Source organism: Acipenser ruthenus, unplaced genomic scaffold (genome assembly GCF_902713425.1).
Source record: "Acipenser ruthenus unplaced genomic scaffold, fAciRut3.2 maternal haplotype, whole genome shotgun sequence".
Taxonomy (NCBI): Eukaryota; Metazoa; Chordata; class Actinopteri; order Acipenseriformes; family Acipenseridae; genus Acipenser; species Acipenser ruthenus.
In genome coordinates this window covers 11,096-34,523 of record NW_026708296.1, presented here as the reverse complement: position 1 = coordinate 34,523, position 23,428 = coordinate 11,096, and the positions used below count along the sequence as shown (strand labels likewise).

General features: G+C 49.5%; 1 protein-coding gene across 1 annotated transcript; it reads left to right on the top strand.

The window, feature by feature from the left end:
* Positions 1-3,174: 3,174 nt before the first annotated feature.
* LOC131730541 (meiosis inhibitor protein 1-like) lies at positions 3,175-23,226 on the top strand. Its single transcript, XM_059020677.1, has 30 exons — positions 3,175-3,470; positions 4,893-5,016; positions 5,731-5,781; positions 6,688-6,761; positions 6,855-6,960; positions 7,494-7,724; positions 8,113-8,240; positions 8,476-8,590; positions 8,710-8,826; positions 9,965-10,064; positions 10,626-10,760; positions 11,142-11,163; positions 11,329-11,576; positions 12,365-12,509; positions 13,091-13,202; positions 13,334-13,394; positions 13,480-13,574; positions 13,728-13,896; positions 14,596-14,743; positions 15,220-15,242; positions 16,242-16,467; positions 16,735-16,906; positions 17,531-17,635; positions 17,967-18,068; positions 18,431-18,603; positions 19,081-19,162; positions 19,421-19,599; positions 19,961-20,042; positions 20,612-20,718; positions 22,551-23,226. The coding sequence occupies exons 1-30, from the start codon at positions 3,330-3,332 to the stop codon at positions 22,737-22,739; spliced, it is 3,762 nt and encodes a 1,253-aa protein (XP_058876660.1). The 5' UTR covers positions 3,175-3,329; the 3' UTR covers positions 22,740-23,226.
* The last annotated feature ends 202 nt before the right edge of the window (positions 23,227-23,428 follow it).

Sequence of the window (23,428 nt, the reverse complement as noted above, 5' to 3'; positions counted from 1 at the left end):
CGCTGGATGAATCCCGTTTAAATACCATCCTACCCAGCTGCAACACTTACTTTCACATGATTGCTTGTTTTTTTGTGACACAATAGCTAAGCGAGGTTCTAATTCAGCAGGTCAATTAGAGAGAATCTCTCTCCCGCGGACACACCAATAAAACAATTACCCTCCCCATTCAATTCCATTGTTATTAAATTCTTTTAAAAGTCACACAGGTGACATCTGTTTAGTGTTTAATAGCCGATCTGCATATTATTGGCGATTGACTATCGATGAACAGAAAATAAATAGCCACTATAGTGACTATATAATATTATATATATATATATATATATATATATATATATATATATATATATATATATATATATTATTAGTTTATTTAGCAGACGCCTTTATCCAAGGTGACTTACAGAGACTCGGGTGTGTGAACTATGCATCAGCTGCAGAGTCACTTACAACTACGTCTCACCCGAAAGACGGAGCACAAGGAGGTGAAGTGACTTGCTCAGGGTCACACAGTGAGTCAGTGGCTGAGGTGGGATTTGAACCCGGGACCTCCTGGTTACAAGCCCTTTTCTTTAACCACTGGACCACACAGCCTCCATATAGAAGTATAATATATTATAGTAATTTTTTATTTCCATTACACGAGAGTAGATGTTAAAACATGCTGATTTTAACTCGGCTCTCGCCAAGATAAGCACCAACTAACACGTAGCTTCACAGTAAACTAATGTGATCCATCTGTGTCTCCATCCATTTACGTTTCCTTCCATATGATGATGCAGATATCCTTCTGTCTGGTGTTAATGGCTGAAGTGTAATGCTGGCTCCAGGGATAGGCTTATTGCCTCCCTAGCGCATCAGCACACACAACGTCTGCGATGCTGGCTCCGGGGATCAACCGCAGTGCGGCCTCCCCAGCGCATCAGCATGACAACCGTCTGGACTGAGCTCAGTAGGGTACATCTCTGGGGTCTTCAAGTGGGCACCTTCCATCCTCAGTGTTTCGTCGACTAGCCCACGACACCTCAAGAGGGCTCGACGGTGATTCTGGCGTCCCAGCATCACCCCCCTCCTTCCCCCACTCAGCTCAGCCCAGCTTACTTACCTGTACATCAGCGTTTCTTTCTTTCTATTGTGCTTGAGACCCCCAGCCAGAATCTTTCCGTCTCAACCACAGCCAGTTGCTGCTCCTCTCTGCTGCTTCAGATAAGTTCTTCACTGTGCGACGCAACTCTTGGCCACTGAATCCGATATCTCTGAGAAACCGGGTTGTAGAGTGTGCCACAAATCCTCGACAACCCACCTCCACTGGGTAAATCCGGACTCTCCATCCTCGCTGTTCTGCTTCAGTGGCTAGTTGAGCATACCGCAGTTTCTTCCTCTCATACGCCTCATCTACAGCATCCCCCCATGGCACTGTTAACTATACCAGGTGAACAAGGCGTGCTGATCCAGACCACAAGACAATATCTGGTCGAAGGTTAGTGGTGGCAATCTCAGGTGGAAAAATAAGCCGTTGACCAACATCTGCCAGCATTTTCCAGTCTCTAGCAGCTTCCAGTTGTCCTGGGCGAGGATTGGTTTTAACACCTTTTCTTGGTGGTTGCTCTCCTGGGCGGAGGAATGTTGTCTTTTGTGTGTAATGTTTTGATGGAACAGGTGGCAACTTATTGGTCATGTTACGCTTGTCATATATATATGTGACTGCAAAAAAAAACCCAAAAACATGATAATAATAATAATAATAATAATAATAATAATAATAATAATAATACATCAGCATTTTATTCATTCTTATTATACACGTGTTTGATGCACGTGGTAGTTAAGCACCGTAAACAAACTGGACAGCCAACAAAGCCCAGCACTCGAGTTCCCCAGGCGTGTATAAACTAGGGTAGGAGAGCCAGGAAGTTTTTTTTTTTTTTTTTTTTTTTTTTTCACCAGCTTGAAGTTCTGTTCAACCAAAATAACTTTCCCAGGTAATTAAACAGGCTAACCAGCAATGCTGTGACGTCATTGCCTGACTGTTCAAACCTGTGTTTAGCTTGGAAACGCCCGTCTCCTGTCTATCTGGCAATGCTGTTAGAAACCAGGGCTTGAAATTGTCAACAAAAATGAATGACACAAATTTGTTTCACCGACTTTAAGTTCTGTTTTCCCCAAAATAACTGTCCCGTAGCCAGACTAACCAGAAAACGAAACGTAATTTAGTTTCGTTTCATTAAAACATGTTGGAAAACAAACCAGTACGTTATTAATTGGCATCCCTTTTGTATTTTCATCAGCTGGACATGGAAATGCATTTTTTTGTTTACGACTGTAAGTCGCCCTGGATAAAGGTGTCTGCTAAGAAATAAATAAATAAATAAATAAATAAATAAATAATAATAATAATAATAATAATAATAATAATAATAATAATAATAATAATAATAATAATAATAATAATTACAGTACATCATGCTTATTCAGAATAGATGATATTATACATTTGAAGAAAACTATTGGTTGCTCCCTAGAATGTTTTGAGTTTTATAATTATTGTTTTTTAAATTAATGCTTCATATTTACATTGCGGCTTCCGTGTAAATCAGAAAACGCGAATCCAAGTGTTTAACCTGTAGTACTTTGTATTTAATCATATTCTGATGTAACTATCACTATTTAATCATATCCTGATGTAACTATCACTATTATCTGCTGTATTATTGAATTGTGGTTTGTCACACTTGAACAAAAGTTATTGTATTTCTTGCTCTTATTGTATTACTTGTATTGTAACACTTGAAATGTATTTGCTTACGATTGTAAGTCGCCCTGGATAAGGGCGTCTGATAAGAAATAAATAATAATAATAATAATAATAATACGTGCGGGATCGGAGCGGGACACGTCATAGCGTGACCGAGTATGATCTGATTGGTCAATTTACTGTCCAATCAGCATCTCAGCAAGCCCCAGCAAACTCTTCTTTTTTTTTTTTTTTTTTTTTTTTTTTTTAATTGGTTCCCGCCAATTTGGTCTCGAGAGCAGCTCCTCGACAAACCGCTTCGAAGAAACATCTAGAAATACGACAGGACTCAAAAATATATACATTTATTCATCTTAAAATAAAGATTATAAATCGTAGCAAAATTTAGGAAACAGTTCTGCTTGTGTGTTCGATGATATTACTTAAATAGTTAGGAAAAAAAATAAACTATTTAAAAATATATATATCAATAGGCCGATATGAAACGTTTAGTTTCGTATTTGTAAGGTGTTTGGGAGTTTCTGTGTGAAATTTAGTCGTTTTATTGAGAAAGTCTTGGTAGTTTTCGGCGATGTCGGGTTTGGACGTGGTCTGCGAGCGAATTCACTTCAGACACGACCCGAAGTGGACGGCTCGGCTCGGCTCGCCCGACAGCGGCCAGCTGCTCTGCACAGCCTGCGTGGTGGAGATGATGGAGGACAGCGCGATATCGGTAACATCACATTTAAATAATTATAATAATCATCATAATAATAATAATAATCATCATAATAATAATCATAATTGCGCTTTTAGTCTATTAAGTGACTTCTGTGGCGAGTATTTTTAATTTTTAATCCAATTCAATCTGTTTCGTCAGCTAAGAAATTAATAATAATCTGGAATAATTAAATAAAACGCTGGACTTTGTCTGAGAGAGAACGGGCAACCTTATATTTTGTGAATGGATCAGTTTTTATTTATTTATTTATTTATTTATTTTTGGACAACGCGCCTCACTCGATTGTTGTTGAGACGCGCTGTCATTATTACTATTATTATTATTATTATTATTATTATTATTATTATTATTATTATTATTATTATTATTACATATCCTGGCAAAAACAAAAATGGACTCCGTGGCAATATTATTATTTATTAGGCACCATTTTGAAATGTCACATTATTCAAGTTGTTTTTTTGTCAGTATATGTGGAAACCTGCAAAACGGTTTGTAATAATGAAATATGTTAACGTAAAATTATTCAGCAGCTTTCATTGGACTCTATGAAGCTGAATCAGTTCATTCTATATAGAGGGGGTGGAATTCAATATGTTAACAAGGGAACATTATTCAGCAGCTTTCATTGGACTCTATGAAGCTGAGGGAGTTCATTCTATATAGAGGGGGTGGAATTCAATATGTTAACAAGGGAACATTATTCAGCAGCTTTCATTGGACTCTATGAAGCTGAGGGAGTTCATTCTATATAGAGGGGGTGGAATTCAATATGTTAACAAGGGAACATTATTCAGCAGCTTTCATTGGACTCTATGAAGCTGAGGGAGTTCATTCTATATAGAGGGGGTGGAATTCAATATGTTAACAAGGGAACATTATTCAGCAGCTTTCATTGGACTCTATGAAGCTGAGGGAGTTCATTCTATATAGAGGGGGTGGAATTCAATATGTTAACAAGGGAACATTATTCAGCAGCTTTCATTGGACTCTATGAAGCTGAATCAGTTCATTCTATATAGAGGGGGTGGAATTCAATATGTTAACAAGGGAACATTATTCAGCAGCTTTCATTGGACTCTATGAAGCTGAGGGAGTTCATTCTATATAGAGGGGGTGGAATTCAATATGTTAACAAGGGAACATTATTCAGCAGCTTTCATTGGACTCTATGAAGCTGAATCAGTTCATTCTATATAGAGGGTGATGCTGCTAAACTTTTGTCCACAGCTGTACATGATGTATCGTAACAGAGGTCTGTATCGCTTGTGATACGAGACCACAGCATAAAGAACTACAGCTCCCAGCATGCCTCAGCATGGCCGCGGCCATGCTGAGGCATGCTGGGAGCCGTAGTCCTAGCCAGCAAGCTCATTCTACATAGCGACACACACCTGGCTGTCTTAATCGCAGGTGGTTCGGAAGAAGCACGCCCTCTGCTGTTTCAAGAGCGTCATGACGCGCTTCCCGGCCGAGGTGGCGGAGCTGCTGTTGCAAGACAGCCGTGTTTGCGTGCATTTCATCGGGACGCTGCTGGGTAAGACACAGGGCCTCTTCGGGGCTCAGAAACTAGCACAGCACCCAGTCCTGGGTGTCAGAACTCCCCTATATTAAAATTTAGGACTGTGTGTCTCTGTCAGTGTGTCTGTATAGGGCTGGGAATCAGACTCCCGCTGCACAGCAGTGTGATCCAGTCCTGGTTTCACTGGGAGTTTAATAATAAGACACACCTGAGCTTGTTAGCTAGACACACTGGGGGCTGATCAAGCTGGTAGCAGTAAAACCTGGACTGGATCACACTGCTGTGCGATAGGAGCCTGATTCCCATCCCTGATCTCTCTGTCTAAATATTCCACAGTTCCCAGCAATATCCTGTAGCTCTCTTCACTATAAAATCAGCTACAAACCTCCTTCAACCAAAGTCTATCTCCAGGGCTGGGAATCAGACTCCCGCTGCACAGCAGTGTGATCCAGTCCTGGTTTCACTAGGAGTTTAATAATAAGACACATCTGAGCTTGTTAGCTAGACACACTGGGGGCTGATCAAGCTGGAAGCAGTAAAACCTGGAATGGATCACGCTGCACTGCGATAGGAGTCTGATTCCCAGCACTGGTGTGTGAAAATGTAGAACAGAAAATGTTCAAACTGTACCTCTGTGTGTGAAGTCTGGCACACGATCTCCTCAGCAGTTTCAGTGCATGGTCCCGTCGCTGTGTTTTCACCGTCTGTGTTTTCTGTTCCCGGGTACAGCAATGCTGCACAGCTCCGAAGAAGCCTCCGTGCTCGAGGAAGTCATCCAAGGTACAGAGATAGAGACCGTCCCGCTCCCCCAGTCACGCTGTGTGAGAGAGGAGAGCCCCAGCCTCTGTTTTATACAATGTGGAGTAGCGGTCAGGGCTCTGGACTCTTGACCGGAGGGTCGTGGGTTCAATCCCAGGTGGGGGAGACACTGCTGCTGTACCCTTGAGCAAGGTACTTTACTTAGATTGCTCCAGTAAAAACCCAACTGTATAAATGGGGAATTGTATGTAAAAAATAATGTGATATCTTGTAACAATTGTAAGTCGCCCTGGATAAGGGCGTCTGCTAAGAAATAAATAATAATAATAATATAGCAGATCTTCGTGCCCCCCCCCCCCCCCGGTCCTGGGGTGACCCCCCCACCCCGCCTCCTTCCAACTGAGCTCTAAATTAGGGAACCAGACCCTTCGTCGTGATAATTTGCTTAATTAGACCTTTTTAAAATATTTTTTTCCACTCCTGAAAAGTTGCAGATTTCAAGTCGCTCATACTTTAACAGTTTAATTTCAAATCTCCCAGCTGCTGTTTTAAAAACAATTAAGAAGAGCTAATTAAGGTAATTGTCAGTTCCGGTCAGGGTCTCGTGAAGCGATTGAGAGCTGAGGTTTAAATGAAAAGCCACCCCCTGAATCTGAATCTGTAAACAAAAGCTGAATAAAAACTACAGTTCCCAGCATGCTTCGGCAGTAACAGCGAGGGGTGATGGGAGCTGTAGTTCTTCAGACAGCTATCTGGAGCAAAAAAAAGAATGACGTCATTGGAACGCTTGCCTGTGGGTTTTCTATAAAGAACTACATCTCCCAGCAGCCCTTGCTGTTACTGTGAATGCAGAGGCATGCTGGGAGCTGTAGTGAACCCCCCTGCTCTGTAGTCTTGTATTGTGTGTGTGTGTGTTTGATTATTCAGTGCTGGTGCAGCTCCTGGTGGAATTGAAGTCAGACCAGCTTCTGCACTGCGTGCTGGAGGAGTGTGAAAAAAAGGTGAGATATTATTAAATTACAAGAATCCCTGGGAATCGGTTTTCGTATTGAATTCAACGCAGTCTGGTTTTCCTGCTTTGTGTGTTGCCGCAGTTGCTCGGCCCGGCCAGCGTGAGGCGCTGCCTGCCCCTGTTCACCTTCCTGGGGAAGCTGCTGGAGTCGGTCCCGGGCTCAGCTGAGAGGCTGACGCTGGAACACAGTAAGCAGGTCTCAGAACCAGGAGGTTCAAATCCATCCCGACTCAGCCACTGACTCGCTCTGTGTGTGTGTGTGTGTGTGTGTGTGTGCGTGTGTGTGTGACCCTGAGCGAGTCGCTTCACCTCCTTGAGCTCCGTCCTTTCGAATGAGACGTAAAACCCACAATTTTAAATAAAAGATCTAAATTATGTTCCTATAGTTTTCCTCTGGCCTCTACTCTTGCCCCTGTTGTGTATGGACTGTACTGTTGTTGACTCTCCTCTCCTTCTCCTCTCCTCTCTTCCCTCTCCTTTCCTCTCCCCTCCTTTCCTCCTCTCCTATCTCCTCTCTTCTCCTCTCCTCTCTCCCCTCTCCTCTCCTCTCTCCCCTCTCTCCTCCTCTCCTCTCATATCCCCTCTCCCCTCCTCTCCTATCCTCTCTCCTCCCCTCCTCCCCTCCCCTCCCCTCTCTCCTCTCCTCCTCTCTCCCCTCCTCTCCTCTCCTCCTCTCTCCTCTCTCCTGTCTCTCTCCCCTCTCCCCTCTCCTCTCTCTCAGTGCCTCTGTTGCAGCAGCTCTCCGGGGCACTCCTGTTCCCTGACGAGGGGGTCCAGGCCTCTCTGTGCTTTGTGTTCGGGAGGCTGTATGGAGGGGGAGGAGGAGGAGGAGGAGGGGGGGGCTCGGCAGCCCAGGACAGGCTCTCTGCGCTCTTCAGAGACAGGCTGTGCGCAGGACTGCTGACAACCATGAGCAGAGCTCAGAGCAGGGAGCTGCACATCAACTGCCTGGGTGAGAGAGAGGAGAGGGAGGGAGGAGAGGAGAGGAGAGGAGAGAAGGGAGGAGAAGAGAGAGGGGGAGGAGAGGACAGGAGAGGGAGAGGAGAGGAGGGAGGAGAAGAGAGAGGGGGAGGGGAGGAGACAGGAGAGAGGGAGGGAAGGGAGGAGAGGGAAAAGAGGAGTGGAGGGAGGGAGTGGGGAGAGGAGGGAGGGAGTGGGGAGAGGAGAGGAGGGAGGAGAAGAGAGAGGGGGGAGGGGAGGAGACAGGAGAGAAGGAGGGAAGGGAGGAGAGAGGGAAAAGAGGAGTGGAGAGAGGAGAGGAGGGAGTGGGGAGAGGAGAGGGAGAAAAGTTTTTGAAATTTTAATTGCAACACTTTTTTTTTTTTTTCTTTTTTCTGCAGGTTTCCTGAAGCAGCTGCTCAGCTCCAGTGAGTTTGTGTCGCTGCTGATGGAGCCCCCTGTGAACGAGCAGAACAGCGAGGAGACTGAGATCACACAGGGGGGCTCCCTGCCTCTGACACTGAAGAGGGTGAGTGAGACACACACACACACACACAGAGACACAGAGACACAGGCGCACACACACACACATAAAGACACACTCACACGTGTTTACAATGTCTACAATCCATTGAGGTGATATTCATAACTCTTGTGAGCCTCTTTCGCTCTCCCCCCCGCTCTCTCTCTCTCTCCCCCCCCCCCTCTCTCTCTCTCCCTCCCCCTCTCCCTCCCTCCCCCTCTCTCTCTCTCCCTCCTCACAGCTGCTGCTGAGCCGGGACGAGACCCTGCAGATTGCCAGCTCCCAGTGCATGGCGTCTATACTGGTGCACTCTCCACACCAGTACGCTGCACCACTCATACTGGCAGACATACCGGGTGAGATCAGGGGGGGTGTGTGTGTGTCAGCGTGTGTGTGTGTGTCAGTGTGTGTGTGTGTCAGTTCCTATCTCACTCAGATACTCTCTGTCTCTCTCTCTCTCTCTCTCTCTCTGCAGAGTTCCTGTTTGAGAGGTTGAGCTGCAGTAATGAGGTTTTGCTCTGGTCTGTGTACAGCTGCCTGCTGCTGCTGACTGAGGAGAAACTCTTCTTCACAAAGTGCCACTCTGTGTACGGTACGAGACTGACTGACACCTCCCTCCTCCCTCCTCTCCTCCCCCTCCCTCCCTCTGTGTACGGTACGGGACAGACTGACACCTCCCTCCTCCCTCTCCCTCTCTCCCTCCCTCCCTCTGTGTACGGTACGAGACAGACTGACACCTCCCTCCTCTCCTCCCCCTCCCCCTCCCTCTCCCTCCCTCTGTGTACGGTACGAGACAGACTGACACCTCCCTCCTCTCCTCCCCCTCCCCCTCCCTCTCCCTCCCTCTGTGTACGGTACGAGACAGACTGACACCTCCCTCCTCTCCTCTCCTCCCCCCTCCCTCCCTCCCTCTCCCTCCCTCACTCTGTGTACGGTACGAGACAGACAGACACCTCCCTCCCTTTCCCTCTCCTCTCCTCCTCTCCCTCCCTCCTCTCCTCTCTCCCCTCTCTCCTCCCCTCCCCTCCCCTCTCCCTCCCTCTGTGTATGGTACGAGACTGACTGACACCTCCCTCCTCTCCTCTCCCTCCCTCCCTCCCTCTCCCTCCCTCACTCTGTGTACGGTACGAGACAGACAGACACCTCCCTCCCTTTCCCTCTCCTCTCCTCCTCTCCCTCCCTCCTCTCCTCTCCTCTCTCCCCTCTCTCCTCCTCTCCCTCTCCCTCCCTCCCTCTGTGTACGGTACGAGACTGACTGACACCTCCCTCCTCTCCTCCCCCTCTCCCTCTCCCTCTCCCTCCCTCCCTCTGTGTACGGTACAAGACTGACTGACACCTCCCTCCTCTCCTCCCCCTCTCCCTCCCTCCTCTCCTCTCTCCCCTCTCTCCTCCTCTCCTCTCCCCTCTCCCCCCTCCCCTCTCCTCTCCTCTCCTCTCTCCCTCCCTCACTCTGTGTACGGTACGAGACAGACAGACCTCCCTCCTCTCCTCCCCCTCTCCCTCCTCTCCTTTCCTCTCTCCCTCCCTCACTCTGTGTACGGTACGAGACAGACACCTCCCTCCTCTCCTCCCTCCCTCTGTAGGGTATGAGACAGACACCTCTCTCCTCCTCCTCCTCTCCTCCCCCTCTCCCTCCCTCCCTCACTCTGTGTACAGTATGAAACGGACACCTTTTTAATTGCCTCACCTCTCCTCCTCTCTCCTCCCCCTCTCCCCGGCGCCCCGAGCAGGTATTGAGTCTCTGGTGCGCAGTGTGAGGGAGTCTGTGAGGCTGGGAAACCCCGAGGTGCAGAAACAGGGGCTGCTGCTGTTCAGAGAGGTGCTGCAGAGGTAGAGGGGGGGTGGGGAGGGGGGCGGACATTCATGACATACCATCTTTACATCATGTATCCTAATGGAGGTCTGTATCGCTGCTATAGTGCATTGTAATTAAAGAACTACAGCTCCCAGCATCCCTCACCACTGCTGCGGGTGCAGAGGCATGCTGGGAGCTGTAGTCCTATAGCCAGGGCTGGACCGATTCACTGTGTATCGATGAATCGCAATGCTTTCTTTACATGACGCATCCTAATAGAGGTCTGTATCGTTTGGATTGGGATACAAGACCACAGCATAAAGAACTACAGCTCCCAGCATCCCTCACCACTGCCGCGGGTGAGGAGGCATGCTGGGAGCTGTAGTTCTGGCTGGGCTGTACCAATTTTCTGTGTATCAAGACCACAGCACAGCTCATTGTAGTTCACAGAGTGGTTCTTGAGGGATGTTTTGTAGCTGGGGTGAATACACGCCCTCCATGTCCCATTGAATTTGAACACAACGGGTCCGTCATTAAAAAAAATGCCCTTACTGTGCATCAGATATACTAATACCCGATCAATACACCCCCCCCAGGCAGCCCGAGGGCATCAAGCTGTTCTCCAGCCCCGCTTCATTCAGGGAGGCTGCAGAGACCCTGAGAGAGGGCATTACCAGCAGCAGCCTGGAGGTGGCGACAGAGGCAGCCTGCGCAGCCTCAGCACTGCTGAGGTCAGCTTCCTGTCTGTCTGTCTGACTTCCTTTCTCTCTCTCTTTCTATCTCTCTCACCTTCTTTCTTTATCCACTGCTACTGCATCCCTCGGGTCAGCTTTCTTTAGTTCTGTGTCTTTGTCAGTGTGTGTGTGTCTGTGTGTCAGTGTCAGTATGTGTGTGTGTGTGTGTGTCAGTGTGTGTGTGTGTGTGTGTCTGTGTCAGTGTGTGAGTGGGTCTGTGTGTCAGTGTGTGTGTCTGTGTGTCAGTGTGTGTGTTTCTTTGTGTCCTCAGGGTCAGTCATCTGCCTGTTCCAGTGCAGTACCAGTGTGTGTGTGTGTCTGTGTCAGCGTCTGTGTGTCAGTGTGTCAGTGTCAGTGTGTGTTTCTGTGTGTCCTCAGGATCAGTCACCTCCCTGTTCCAGTGCAGTACCAGTGTGTGTGCAAGTGTGTGTGTGTGTCTGTGTCAGCGTGTGTGTGCCTGTGTGTCCTCAGTGTCAGTGTGTGTTTTTGCGTGTCCTCAGGATCAGTCACCTCCCTGTTCCAGTGCAGTACCAGTGTGTGTGTCAGTGTGTGTGTGTGTGTGTCAGTGTGTGTGCCTGTGTGTCCTCAGTGTCAGTGTGTGTTTCTGTGTGTTCTCAGGATCAGTCACCTCCCTGTTCCAGTGCAGTACCAGGCCCTGCAGAGTCTGGTGGAGGTGGCTCTGGAGCGATGCAGAGACACAGCAGAGACTGCCAGCCTGACACAGCGCCGAGCCACAGCACAGACCGCCTCGGAGCCCTCGAGAGCGGGGGCGTTCATACTGAGCTCCCTGGAGACCTTCCACAGAGCCTGCAGGTACAGAGCCAGCACCCTCCCTCCCTCCCTCCCTCTCTGTGTTCATACTGAGCTCCCTGGAGACCTTCCACAGAGCCTGCAGGTACAGAGCCAGCACCCTCCCTCCCTCCCTCCCTCTCTGTGTTCATACTGAGCTCTCTGGAGACCTTCCACAGAGCCTGCAGGTACACAGCCAGCACCCTCCCTCCCTCCCTCCCTCTCTGTGTTCATACTGAGCTCCCTGGAGACCTTCCACAGAGCCTGCAGGTACACAGCCAGCACCCTCCCTCCCTCTCTGTGTTCATACTGAGCTCCCTGGAGACCTTCCACAGAGCCTGCAGGTACACAGCCAGCACCCTCCCTCCCTCCCTTTCTCTGTCTCTCTCTCTCTCTCTCTCTCTCTCTCTCTCTCTCTCTCTCTTTTACACAGAGAATCATGAGGGTCTGGAACCAACTCCCCAGTAATGTTGTTGAAGCTGACACCCTGGGATCCTTCAAGAAGCTGCTTGATGAGATTCTGGGATCAATAAGCTACTAACAACCAAACGAGCAAGATGGGCTGAATGGGGTCTCGTTTGGAAACTTTCTTGTTCTCTCTCTCTATCTTTCTTTCCCTCTTGGTTTCTTCTTTGCTGACTTTATTTCTGTCTCTGTTTTGTTTTGTTTTCATTCTTAATTTGTATCTGTTTCCTTTTTCATATATTCTTTCTTGTATTGTATTGTTCTGTACTGTATTGTATTATATTGTATTATATTGTATTGTATTGTATTATATTATATTGTATTGTATTGTATTGTATTGTATTCAGGCTGGCTGCGGACTGCTCTCTCCACCCCTCTCTGCTGCTCAATGTCTTCACAGCCCCTCACTCTCACAGCGTCGTCGACACCCTGGAGAGCTTCACTCGCTTCCTCCTCTCTGCGTGCGACACCCTCTGCATTCCCACCGTCACCGTGAGTCCCTTTACAGAGCGACCCGTCCATCGCTTTATTGACTGATTCATTGATCGCTCTATTGACGTCTTTTTTTGCTAGTTTTAAGGCATGAAACGTTGTTCTGAATTTCCTGGAGCTGAAACGCTGTTTCAATCACGCTGATGAAGGCACTAGAGCCCCAAGCTAGAGCTGGTCTGCTGGACTCAGTTTAGTTTCAATCACGCTGATGAAGGCACTAGAGCCCCAAACTAGAGCTGGTCTGCTGGACTCAGTTTAGTTTCAATCACGCTGATGAAGGCACTAGAGCCCCAAACTAGAGCTGGTCTGCTGGACTCAGTTTAGTTTCAATCACGCTGATGAAGGCACTAGAGCCCCAAACTAGAGCTGGTCTGCTGGACTCAGTTTAGTTTCAATCACGCTGATGAAGGCACTAGAGCCCCAAACTAGAGCTGGTCTGCTGGACTCAGTTTAGTTTCAATCACGCTGATGAAGGCACTAGAGCCCCACACTAGAGCTGGTCTGCTGGACTCTAGTTTCTTGTGGTCTTACCTGTGATTTCTGATGGCTTGTTTGGATGTTTTTTCACTCCCTGTGTGCAGAGCCTGTGTGAGAGAGCTCCCAGTGCCTCACTGATACTGGTTTTCTACTCCGTCCTCAACTCCCAGTACAGCCTGGTCCCCAGCATGATGGGACAGTTCTCTGCCAAACTGGGTAAACTGGAGGCCTGTTACTTGAAGACACTGGAGTTTGGGATTATTATTATTATTATTATTATTATTATTATTATTATTATTAATAATGATATACTGTATTTAACATGATATCTTGTATCCCTTCCTCAGCTTCATCCTCTTTCTTCAGACTGACCCTAGAGCTGAAAGCAGCCTTCTGTGCGGGAGAGAGGTAGGGGGAAAGAGAGGGGGAGCCCTGACCCTAAACCTAACCCCAACCCTAACCCTGACATGCTGTGTCTCCCCTCCTCTCTCAGGAACGCTCAGCTCAATGCAGTTTGCTCTGAGTTCCTGTGCAGAGTGAGCCTGAGCCTGCTAGCAAACCAGCAGACAGCAGAGTCCACACAGCAAGGTGAGGGAGTGTGTGTGTGTCTTTCAGTGTGTGTGTGTGTGTCTCTGTGTGTGTCTGGATGAGCTGCAGTGTGTGTGTCAGTCTCTCCTCTCTCTGTAGAGCTGGATGAGCTGCAGTGTGTGTGTCAGTCTCTCCTCTCTCTTCTCTCTGTAGAGCTGGATGAGCTGCAGTGTGTGTTGCAGAGGGCTCTGCCCATGTTGACCTGCCGGCTGTCAGACTGCCCCATCCTGCTCAGCGAGGACCCAGGAGGGGAGGTGGGGGTGAGGGACACACAGCACTGCCTGCTCACCCTGCTGTACCTGGCACACCTCCACCAGGACAGGTAAACACTCTCCACCCCTCCCCTCCCCTCTCTCCTCCCTTCTCCATCCCTCTCCTGCTCAAACTCCTGGCTCCTGATCATTTCAATATTAATAATACTAGACTTCATTGAGGGGAGCTCTGAACCCCAGGACTGGGTGCAGCAGCAGCAGCAGCAGCAGCAGGGCTAGTGTGAGTTTGTAACCCTGCTCAAACTCCTGGCTCCTGATCATTTCAATATTAATAATACTAGACTTCATTGAGGGGAGCTCTGAACCCCAGGACTGGGTGCAGCAGCAGCAGCAGGGCTAGTGTGAGTTTGTAACCCTGCTCAAACTCCTGGCTCCTGATCATTTCAATATGAATAATACTAGACTTCATTGAGGGGAGCTCTGAACCCCAGGACTGGGTGCAGCAGCAGGGCTAGTGTGAGTTTGTAACCCTGCTCAAACTCCTGGCTCCTGATCATTTCAATATGAATAATACTAGACTTCATTGAGGGGAGCTCTGAACCCCAGGACTGGGTGCAGCAGCAGCAGCAGCAGGGCTAGTGTGAGTTTGTAACCCTGCTCAAACTCCTGGCTCCTGATCATTTCAATATTAATAATACTAGACTTCATTGAGGGGAGCTCTGAACCCCAGGACTGGGTGCAGCAGCAGCAGCAGCAGGGCTAGTGTGAGAGTTCTAGCCTCTGGCTTGTGTTTGTGATTTTGTTTGTAGGTTGGTTCCTGAAGCCAGCCTCTTCCCAGCGGTCTGCAGTTTCCTGATCTGCAGCCAGGAGAGGAGAGAAACCCAGCCTGCCTTCACACTGAGAGCAGCTCTGTACCTGCTGTCTGTGAGCCAGGCTTACAGCAGAGAGCTGGACTGGGTGAGGAGAGGGGGGAGAGGAGAGATGGGGAGAGGGAGAGGGGAGGAGAGGAGAGGAGAGAGGACAGAGTGGGGGACAGGAAGGAGGAGAGGAGGATAGAAAGAAGGAGAGATGAGAGGGAGGAGAGCGTGGGGGATAGGAAGGAGGAGAGAGAAGGGAGAGGGGAGAAGAGAAGAGAGGAGAGAGAGAGGGAGGGAGGGGAGAAAGAGAAGGGTTTTTGTCAAGTGAATCAGTCCTGGGTTTCAGTATATTCTTGTCCCTACACATCTACTACACTCAGTGGCAGGGCACTGCCAGGCTGTGCTGCTGTGGGGCTCGGTGACCCAGCCTGCGTGACACTGCCCTCTCTGCCCTGGACATTGCATATGAAACACTTAGGAAGATGTTGTCAGAGCTGTTAGCTGATATCTGCTTTTCTGTCTGTCTGTCTGTCTGCCTGTCTGTCTGTCTGCCTGTCTTCCCCTCCCCTCCCTCAGTCTCCCCTGAACAGCATCTGCAGGTCAGTCCCACTTTCCATTGTGTCTGATTGTTCTACAGAGCAGTTACTGAGTAAACACACGAGTGCTTACACACCATTACAGTGTTATTATGCAGAGCTACAATACACTTAATATGGGTATCTGTTAACACGATCTAACCCACACCCACACCCCAACCCCAACCCACACCACATAACAACCCACACCCCAACATCAACCCCAACCCACACACCAACCCCAACCCACACCCACACCCCAACCCACACATCAACCCACACCCCAACACCAACCCACACCCCAACCCCAACCCCAACCCACACCCCAACACCAACCCACACCCACACCCCAACCCACACCCCAACCCCAACCTACACACCAACCCCAACCCACACCCCAACCCAACACCAACACCAACACCAACCCCAACCCACACACCAACCCCTACCTGAACCCCAACCCCAACTCACACCCCAACCCACACCCCAACCCCAACCCACACACCAACCCACAGGTCAGGGTTAGGGTTAATATCAGGGTGTGGGTTAGATCGTGTTAACAGATCCCCACATTAAGTGTATTATAGCTCTGCATAATAACACTGTAATGGTGTGTAAGCACTCGTGTGTTTACTCAGTAACTGCTCTGTAGAAACACAGCAATCAGACACAATGGAAAGTGCTACCGCCAGCTCCCTGTGTGTGTGTGTCTCTCTCCTCCCTCACCAGCTCCCTGTGTGTGTGTCCCTCTCTCCTCCCTCACCAGCTCCCTGTGTGTGTCCCTCTCTCCTCCCTCACCAGCTCCCTGTGTGTGTGTGTCTCTCTCTCCTCCCTCACCAGCTCCCTGTGTGTGTGTCCCTCTCTCTCCTCCCTCACCAGCTCCCTGTGTGTGTCTCTCTCTCCTCCCTCACCAGCTCCCTGTGTGTGTCTCTCTCTCTCCTCCATCACCAGCTCCCTGTGTGTGTGTCTCTCTCTCCTCCCTCACCAGCTCTGTGTGTGTGTCTCTCTCTCTTCCCTCACCAGCTCCCTGTGTGTGCACCCATCTTTCTCCTCCCTCTACACACACCACCCCCTGGTTTTGAGGTTCCTGTTCCGGTACCCCACGCTCACAGACCGCTTCGGACTGCCGGCCCTGCAGCGCTGGCTGGGGCAGGGAGACTGGACCGGGCCCCAGGAGAACCAGGACCCGAGCTACAGGGCTGTGCTGGCCGTCATCCAGGACAACCCCAGCACCATACTGGTCTTACTGGTAATGAGAAAGCCTTCCTGTGTGGGTCTCTCTACTGGTCAAACTGGTAATGAGAAAGCCTTCCAGTGTGTCTACTGGTATTACTGGTAATGGTCTTACTCCTCTTTCTCTCTCTCTCTCTCCTCTCTCTTTTCTCTCTCCCCCTTCTCTCCTTCTATCTCTCTTGCTGCCTCTTTCTCCATCTCCCTCTCTTCCCCTTACCCCTCTCCCCTCTCCTCTCTCTTTCTCTTCTCTCTCTCCCCCTTCCCTCTCTCCTCTTTTTCTCAGGGTATTGTCTGCACTGGAGAGGCCCAGCTATCCCACAATGCCCTGCTGGTGCTGAAGTCCTACCTGCAGGGTCGTGACCCCGGCGACCTCTCGTCCTTGGAGCTGCTCAGACCCCGGCTGCTCCAGATCCTGCAGCGAGTCGGGATTGAGAGCGAGGGCCGGGCCCCCGAGGGTGAGGAGGGGCCACACTGCTCTGAGGGACTCCGTTAGATTAATCAATAAAGGTCCCAGCGGGTTAGAGGAAGGGGGTCTCGATACCAGGAGGTTCAAATCCCGGCTCAGCCACTGACTCCCTCTGTGTGTGTGCGTGTGTGTGTGTGTGTGTGTGACCCTGAGCGAGTCGCTTCACCTCCTTGTGCTCCGTCCTTCGGATGAGACGTCAAACAAACGAGCTCCTATTGGAAGTGACTCTGCAGCAGCAGCAGCAGTTGTTGATGATGCAGAGTTCACCCCCCTAATAATAATAATAGATGAATCAATAGAGGTCTAATGATACATTAATGTCACGCGATGTGGCGGACGTGCTGTGATACATGAACTACAGTTCCCAGCATGCCTCCTCACCTGCGGTAGTGGTGAAGGATGCTGGGAGCTGTAGTTCTTTATTCTAGCACAGTCATTTTGCAGTCTATCCCCCCCATGCTCTTCCAATCTCAGCTGGCTGAGCCTCTCTCCCTCTCCCCCTCTTTCCCTGTGCAGTGAGCAAGAGTCTGTCTCTAGTGCTGGAGCTGCTGTGTGTGGTTCAGATGAAGAGCTCTCCCTCTCCCTCTCCCTCTCTCTCTCTCTCTCTGTGCAGTGAGCAAGAGTCTGTCTCTAGTGCTGGAGCTGCTGTGTGTGGTTCAGATGAAGAGCTCTGCCGGGAGAGACATGGACAGCACTGACTTCAAACTGCTGTACCACGGTGAGACAATACAGTACACTGAGACATACTGAGATACACTGAGACACACACGCTGAGATACACTGAGACACTCTGAGATACACACACTGAGATACACTGAGACACACAGTGAGACACTGAGATAGACACTGAGACACACACTGAGACACTCTGAGATACACACACTGAGACACACAGTGAGACACTGAGATACACACACTGAGACACTGAGATACAGTGAGACACTGAGATACACACACACACACACACTGAGACACACTCAGACACATACACACATATCCCTCTCCTTCATCCCTCATCCTTCCCTCTCTCTCTCTCCTCTTTCACCCAGTCAGCACCCTGGCTGGTAAAATGCAATCCTCCAGCACTGAAGCCCTGCAGCCTGCCTTCAACTACCTGTACTGCAGCCTGTGTGCCTGCAACAGCGGAAGAGGTGAGGAGAGAGGGGACAGAGGGGGGGAGAGGAGAGGAGAGAGGAGAGAGAGGGGCAAGAGGGGGAGGGAAGGGGGAGAGGAGAGAGAGGAGAGGGGGAGAAGAGAGGGGCGAGAGGAGATTAGGAGGAGAGGGAGGAGAGAGAGAGAGGAGAGAGGGGCGAGAGAGAGGAGAGAAAGGGGGAGGGAGAGGAGATTGGGGGAGAGAGCACTGAGAGGGTAGAGAGGGAGATAACTATCCAATTGTCTGTGCTTTACTACACTGTGCTGTGCTTTTACCAGGGGGGATACCAAAGCAGTAAACTTTGAGAAGGGGGCTGGTTCATTATCTTCTCTCCTCTCCCCCTCTCTCCCCCCTCTCTAGCTGTCTCAATGCTGCTCTCCAATGTTGGCCTGTTGGATCTGCTCCAGTCTGTCTGGGAGCTGTACTGGGCCAGGCCTCAGTCCTCAGACTCTCCTGCCCACAGCTCCCTGCTTTCCTCAGCCTGTCTGCTGCTCAGCGCCCTGCTCCAGTCCCAGCGGACTCACAGCTCCCAGGTGAGTGGACCCGGGGGGGAAGGGGGGGGGGGGGGGGGGGGGGGTCTGTAGGTCACACTGCAAACCGCTTGTCCAATTGGGGAAAAAAAACGTGCTAAAGGACCTTCTAGTGGAAACGTTTGCCATTGAATTTACACTGAAGACGCTGAGAGAGACTTCCAGTGGAAACGTTTGCCATTGAATTTACACTGAAGACGCTGAGAAAGACTTCTAGTGGAAACGTTTGCCGTTGAATTTACACTTAAGACGCTGAGAAAGACTTCTAGAGGAAACGTTTGCCATTGAATCTACACTGAAGACGCTGAGAGAGACTTCTAGTGGAAACGTTTGCCATTGAATTTACACTGAAGACGCTGAGAGAGACTTCCAGTGGAAACGTTTGCCATTGAATCTACACTGAAGACGCTGAGAGAGACTTCCAGTGGAAACGTTAGTTAGTTATTGAATGCAGGGCGTCTCTCTGTTCTGTGTTTTCAGGTTCACCGGGGGCTCAGTCTCAGTTTAGATCAGATTCTGCAGCTTCTCTCCTTCAGGAAGAAGACAGGCAGTTTGCTGCTGGGTGAGTCCCCTTCAAATGAACTGGCTGACATGATCAAGCGAAGCGGGTTCATTCAGTAAAGAGACGGCTTTATTAGGATAATAATCAGCATTGGATTCTGTTAATCAGTGATTCTATTAGGTGGTTTTCATCTCTCTCCTCTCCCCTCCCCTCTCCTTTCTCTCCTCTCCTCCCTTCTCCTTTCTCTCCCATCCCTTCTCTCCTCCTCTCTCCCCTCCCTTCTCCTTTCTCTCCTCTCCTCTCCTCCACTCTCTTCAGCCTCCTCCCTGCATCTCTTGCAGACTCTGTTGGATCAGGACCTGAGCTCCTCTCTACTGACGGTCAGCCCGTCTGAGAGGAGAGAGCGCCCCCTAGAGGCCCCCGATTCTGCCCTGTACCCACTGAGCAGCGAGAGGGCAAACTGGCTGCTGACAGCCCTGCAGAGCCTGCTGATACAGGTCAGTGTAACACAACACAGTGCAATAAAACTACAACACAGTGTAATATCAATACAACACAGTGTAATATCAATACAACACAGTGTAATACCGCTCTGTCTCTCTCCCCTCTCTCTCATCCTGCTCTGTCTCTCTCCTCCTCTCTCTCATCCTGCTCTGTCTCTCCCCCTCTCATACTGCTCTGTCCCTCTCTCTCCCCCTCTCTCTCATACTGCTCTGTCCCTCTCTCTCCCCCTCTCTCTCATACTGCTCTGTCTCTCCCCCTCTCATACTGCTCTGTCTCTCTCTCCCCCTCTCTCTCATACTGCTCTGTCTCTCTCCCCCTCTCTCTCATACTGCTCTGTCTCTCTCTCTCTCTCAGAGGCAGGAGCTGCTGCTGCACTCTGCAGTGGGGTGTCTGGGGGCTCTGCTGGACTTCCTGACTCGGAGGAACCAGAACACAGGTACAGAACTGAGGGGCCAGCCAGCCAGCACTGTGTGTGTGTGTGTGTGTGTGTGTCAGTGTCTCTCTGTTAGTGTCTGTGTCTCAGTATCTGTTAGTGTCTGTGTCTCAGTGTCTCTGTTAGTGTCTGTGTCTCAGTGTCTCTGTGTCAGGCTGTGTTCTTTTCTCTGTGTCAGGCTGTGTTATGTTCTCTCTGTGTCAGGCTGTGTTCTTTTCTGTGTGTCAGGCTGTGTTATTTTCTCTGTGCCAGGCTGTGTTATGTTCTCTCTGTGTCAGGCTGTGTTCTTTTCTGTGTGTCAGGCTGTGTTCTTTTCTCTGTGTCAGGCTGTGTTATGTTCTCTGTGTCAGGCTGTGTTCTTTTCTCTGTGTCAGGCTGTGTTCTTTTCTGTGTGTCAGGCTGTGTTCTTTTCTCTGTGTCAGGCTGTGTTATGTTCTCTCTGTGTCAGGATGTGTTATTTTCTCTCTGTGTCAGGCTGTGTTATTTTCTCTGTGTCAGGCTGTGTTATTTTCTCTGTGTCAGGCTGTGTTATTTTCTGTGTCAGGCTGTGTTATGTTCTCTCTGTGTCTCAGCCCTGCATGCCGTGTCCCAGCCCTGGACTCGTTTCCTGGTCTACACTCTCCTCAATTCGGGAGAGGAGTTGGTGCTGCACCCTGCTCTGCTCTCTCTGATCACCTTGGTGAGTACAGGACCCCCCAGAACCACCCTGAACCCCAAAACTGCACCCCTATCCACCCAGGGCAGCCCAAACCTGCACCCCTATCCTGTCCCATACAACTTCATCAGCGTTATGAAACTGAGTCCAGCAGACCAGCTCTAGTTTGGGGCTCTAGTGCCTTCATCAGCGTGATTGAAACTAAACTGAGTCCAGCAGACCAGCTCTAGTTTGGGGCTCTAGTGCCTTCATCAGCGTTATGAAACTGAGTCCAGCAGACCAGCTCTAGTTTGGGGCTCTAGTGCCTTCATCAGCGTGATTGAAACTAAACTGAGTCCAGCAGACCAGCTCTAGTTTGGGGCTCTAGTGCCTTCACCAGCGTGATTGAAACTAAACTGAGTCCAGCAGACCAGCTCTAGTTTGGGGCTCTAGTGCCTTCACCAGCGTGATTGAAACTAAACTGAGTCCAGCAGACCAGCTCTAGTTTGGGGCTCTAGTGCCTTCATCAGCGTGATTGAAACTAAACTGAGTCCAGCAGACCAGCTCTAGTTTGGGGCTCTAGTGCCTTCATCAGCGTGATTGAAACTAAACTGAGTCCAGCAGACCAGCTCTAGTTTGGGGCTCTAGTGCCTTCATCAGCGTGATTGAAACTAAACTGAGTCCAGCAGACCAGCTCTAGTTTGGGGCTCTAGTGCCTTCATCAGCGTGATTGAAACTAAACTGAGTCCAGCAGACCAGCTCTAGTTTGGGGCTCTAGTGCCTTCATCAGCGTGATTGAAACTAAACTGAGTCCAGCAGACCAGCTCTAGTTTGGGGCTCTAGTGCCTTCATCAGCGTGATTGAAACTAAACTGAGTCCAGCAGACCAGCTCTAGTGTGGGGCTCTAGTGCCTTCATCAGCGTGATTGAAACTAAACTGAGTCCAGCAGACCAGCTCTAGTTTGGGGCTCTAGTGCCTTCATCAGCGTGATTGAAACTAAACTGAGTCCAGCAGACCAGCTCTAGTTTGGGGCTCTAGTGCCTTCCTCGTGTGATGGATCTGATCAGCTCGTCTCGTCTCCTCAGCTGCTGAAGTACCAGAGTAAGAATGTGGTTTGGGAGCCAGACCTGAATCAGATAGTGGAGACTGCAAAGAGGAGAGGAGCTGAGGAGCTGGGAGAGAGTACAGCACAGGCTCTGAGAGAACTGCTTACACAGGTACACCCTGAGAGAGACACCGAGACACAGAGAGAGACACACTGACACACAGAGACACACTGCAAAGAGGAGAGGAGCTAGGAGAGAGCACAGCACAGGCTCTGAGAGAACTGCTTACACAGGTACACCCTGAGAGAGACACCGAGACACAGAGAGAGACACACTGACACACAGAGACACACTGCAAAGAGGAGAGGAGCTGAGGAGCTGGGAGAGAGAACAGCACAGGCTCTGAGAGAACTGCTTACACAGGTACACCCTGAGAGACACACTGAGACACCCTGAGAGAGACACTGAGACACAGGTACACCCTGAGAGAGACACTGAGACAGAGACTCACACTGCAAAGAGGAGAGGAGCTGCGGAGAGAGCACAGCACAGGCTCTGAGAGAACTGCTAACACAGGTACACCCTGAGAGAGACACTGAGACACCCTGAGACAGACACACTGAGATACACAGAGAGAGACTGAGAAACACACTGAGACACAGAGTTACAGTGAGATACACTGAGACACAGAGAGAGACTGATACACAGAGAGACAGTGAGAGACACTGAGACAGAGAGAGACACAGACACAGAGAGACTGAGATACACTGAGACAGTGAGACACAGGGACAGAGACACAGAGGGACACTGATGTGTGTTTGCTGGTTTCAGCTGCAGATCTCAGGGCCGGCGCCTCCAGGACTGAAGGAGAAGGAGGCAGCGCAGAATCTACTGGAGGAGCTGGAGAGAGAGAGAGAGAGGAGAGAGAGAGAGGGAGATGAGAGAGATGAGAGGAGAGAGAGAGAGAGAGAGGAGAGAGTGAGAGAGAGGAGAGACACAGACTGGGAGCAGCACTGCTAAGCCATAACCAGCAGCAAAATAAAACTCAAACCACTTCAGGACTGTTGATGAACATCTCATTCCAGTAGCAAAAGTGTTAACCAGAGGAAAGAAAATTAGTTTTTTGATTTTTTTTAGCTGTTTATATATGTGTATATATATATATATATTTGATTGGTTTGTGATGCTGTTGGAATAAATCCACAGTATAGGGAATGCTGCCCCCACCCAGTCCTGGTGAGAAGAGGTACTGTCGTAAAAAGATATAAAACTACAGCTCCCAGCATGCCTCTGCATTAGCAGCAACAGCGAGGGATGATGGGAGCTGTAGTTCTGTATCAGGCAGGCGTAGCACCATTACCAAAATAAGGCCGAAAATAATCGGAAACACAAACTACAGCTCCCAGCATGCCTCCACAAAACAGTGAGGGGTGATGGGAGTTGTAGTTTGTTTTATATACAGGTGGGGTTGTCTCAGAAGAAGCAGTCGTTGTTTGTGTTATTAAAGTTTTCGTGTGAATTGAAATTAAAGAATACATATTTAATACTATCTGTTTGTTTGTTTGTTTTTTCACTTATTTACCAGAACTTTTAAAAACAAAGATAAGAGAATATAAGAAATAAAATTGTAGTCCACAGAACTGTCTTTGTATTTGGCGGCGGGTGGTTTGTTTCCGCCCGGAACGCGTTCGCAGCGGTGCGTGCCGTGT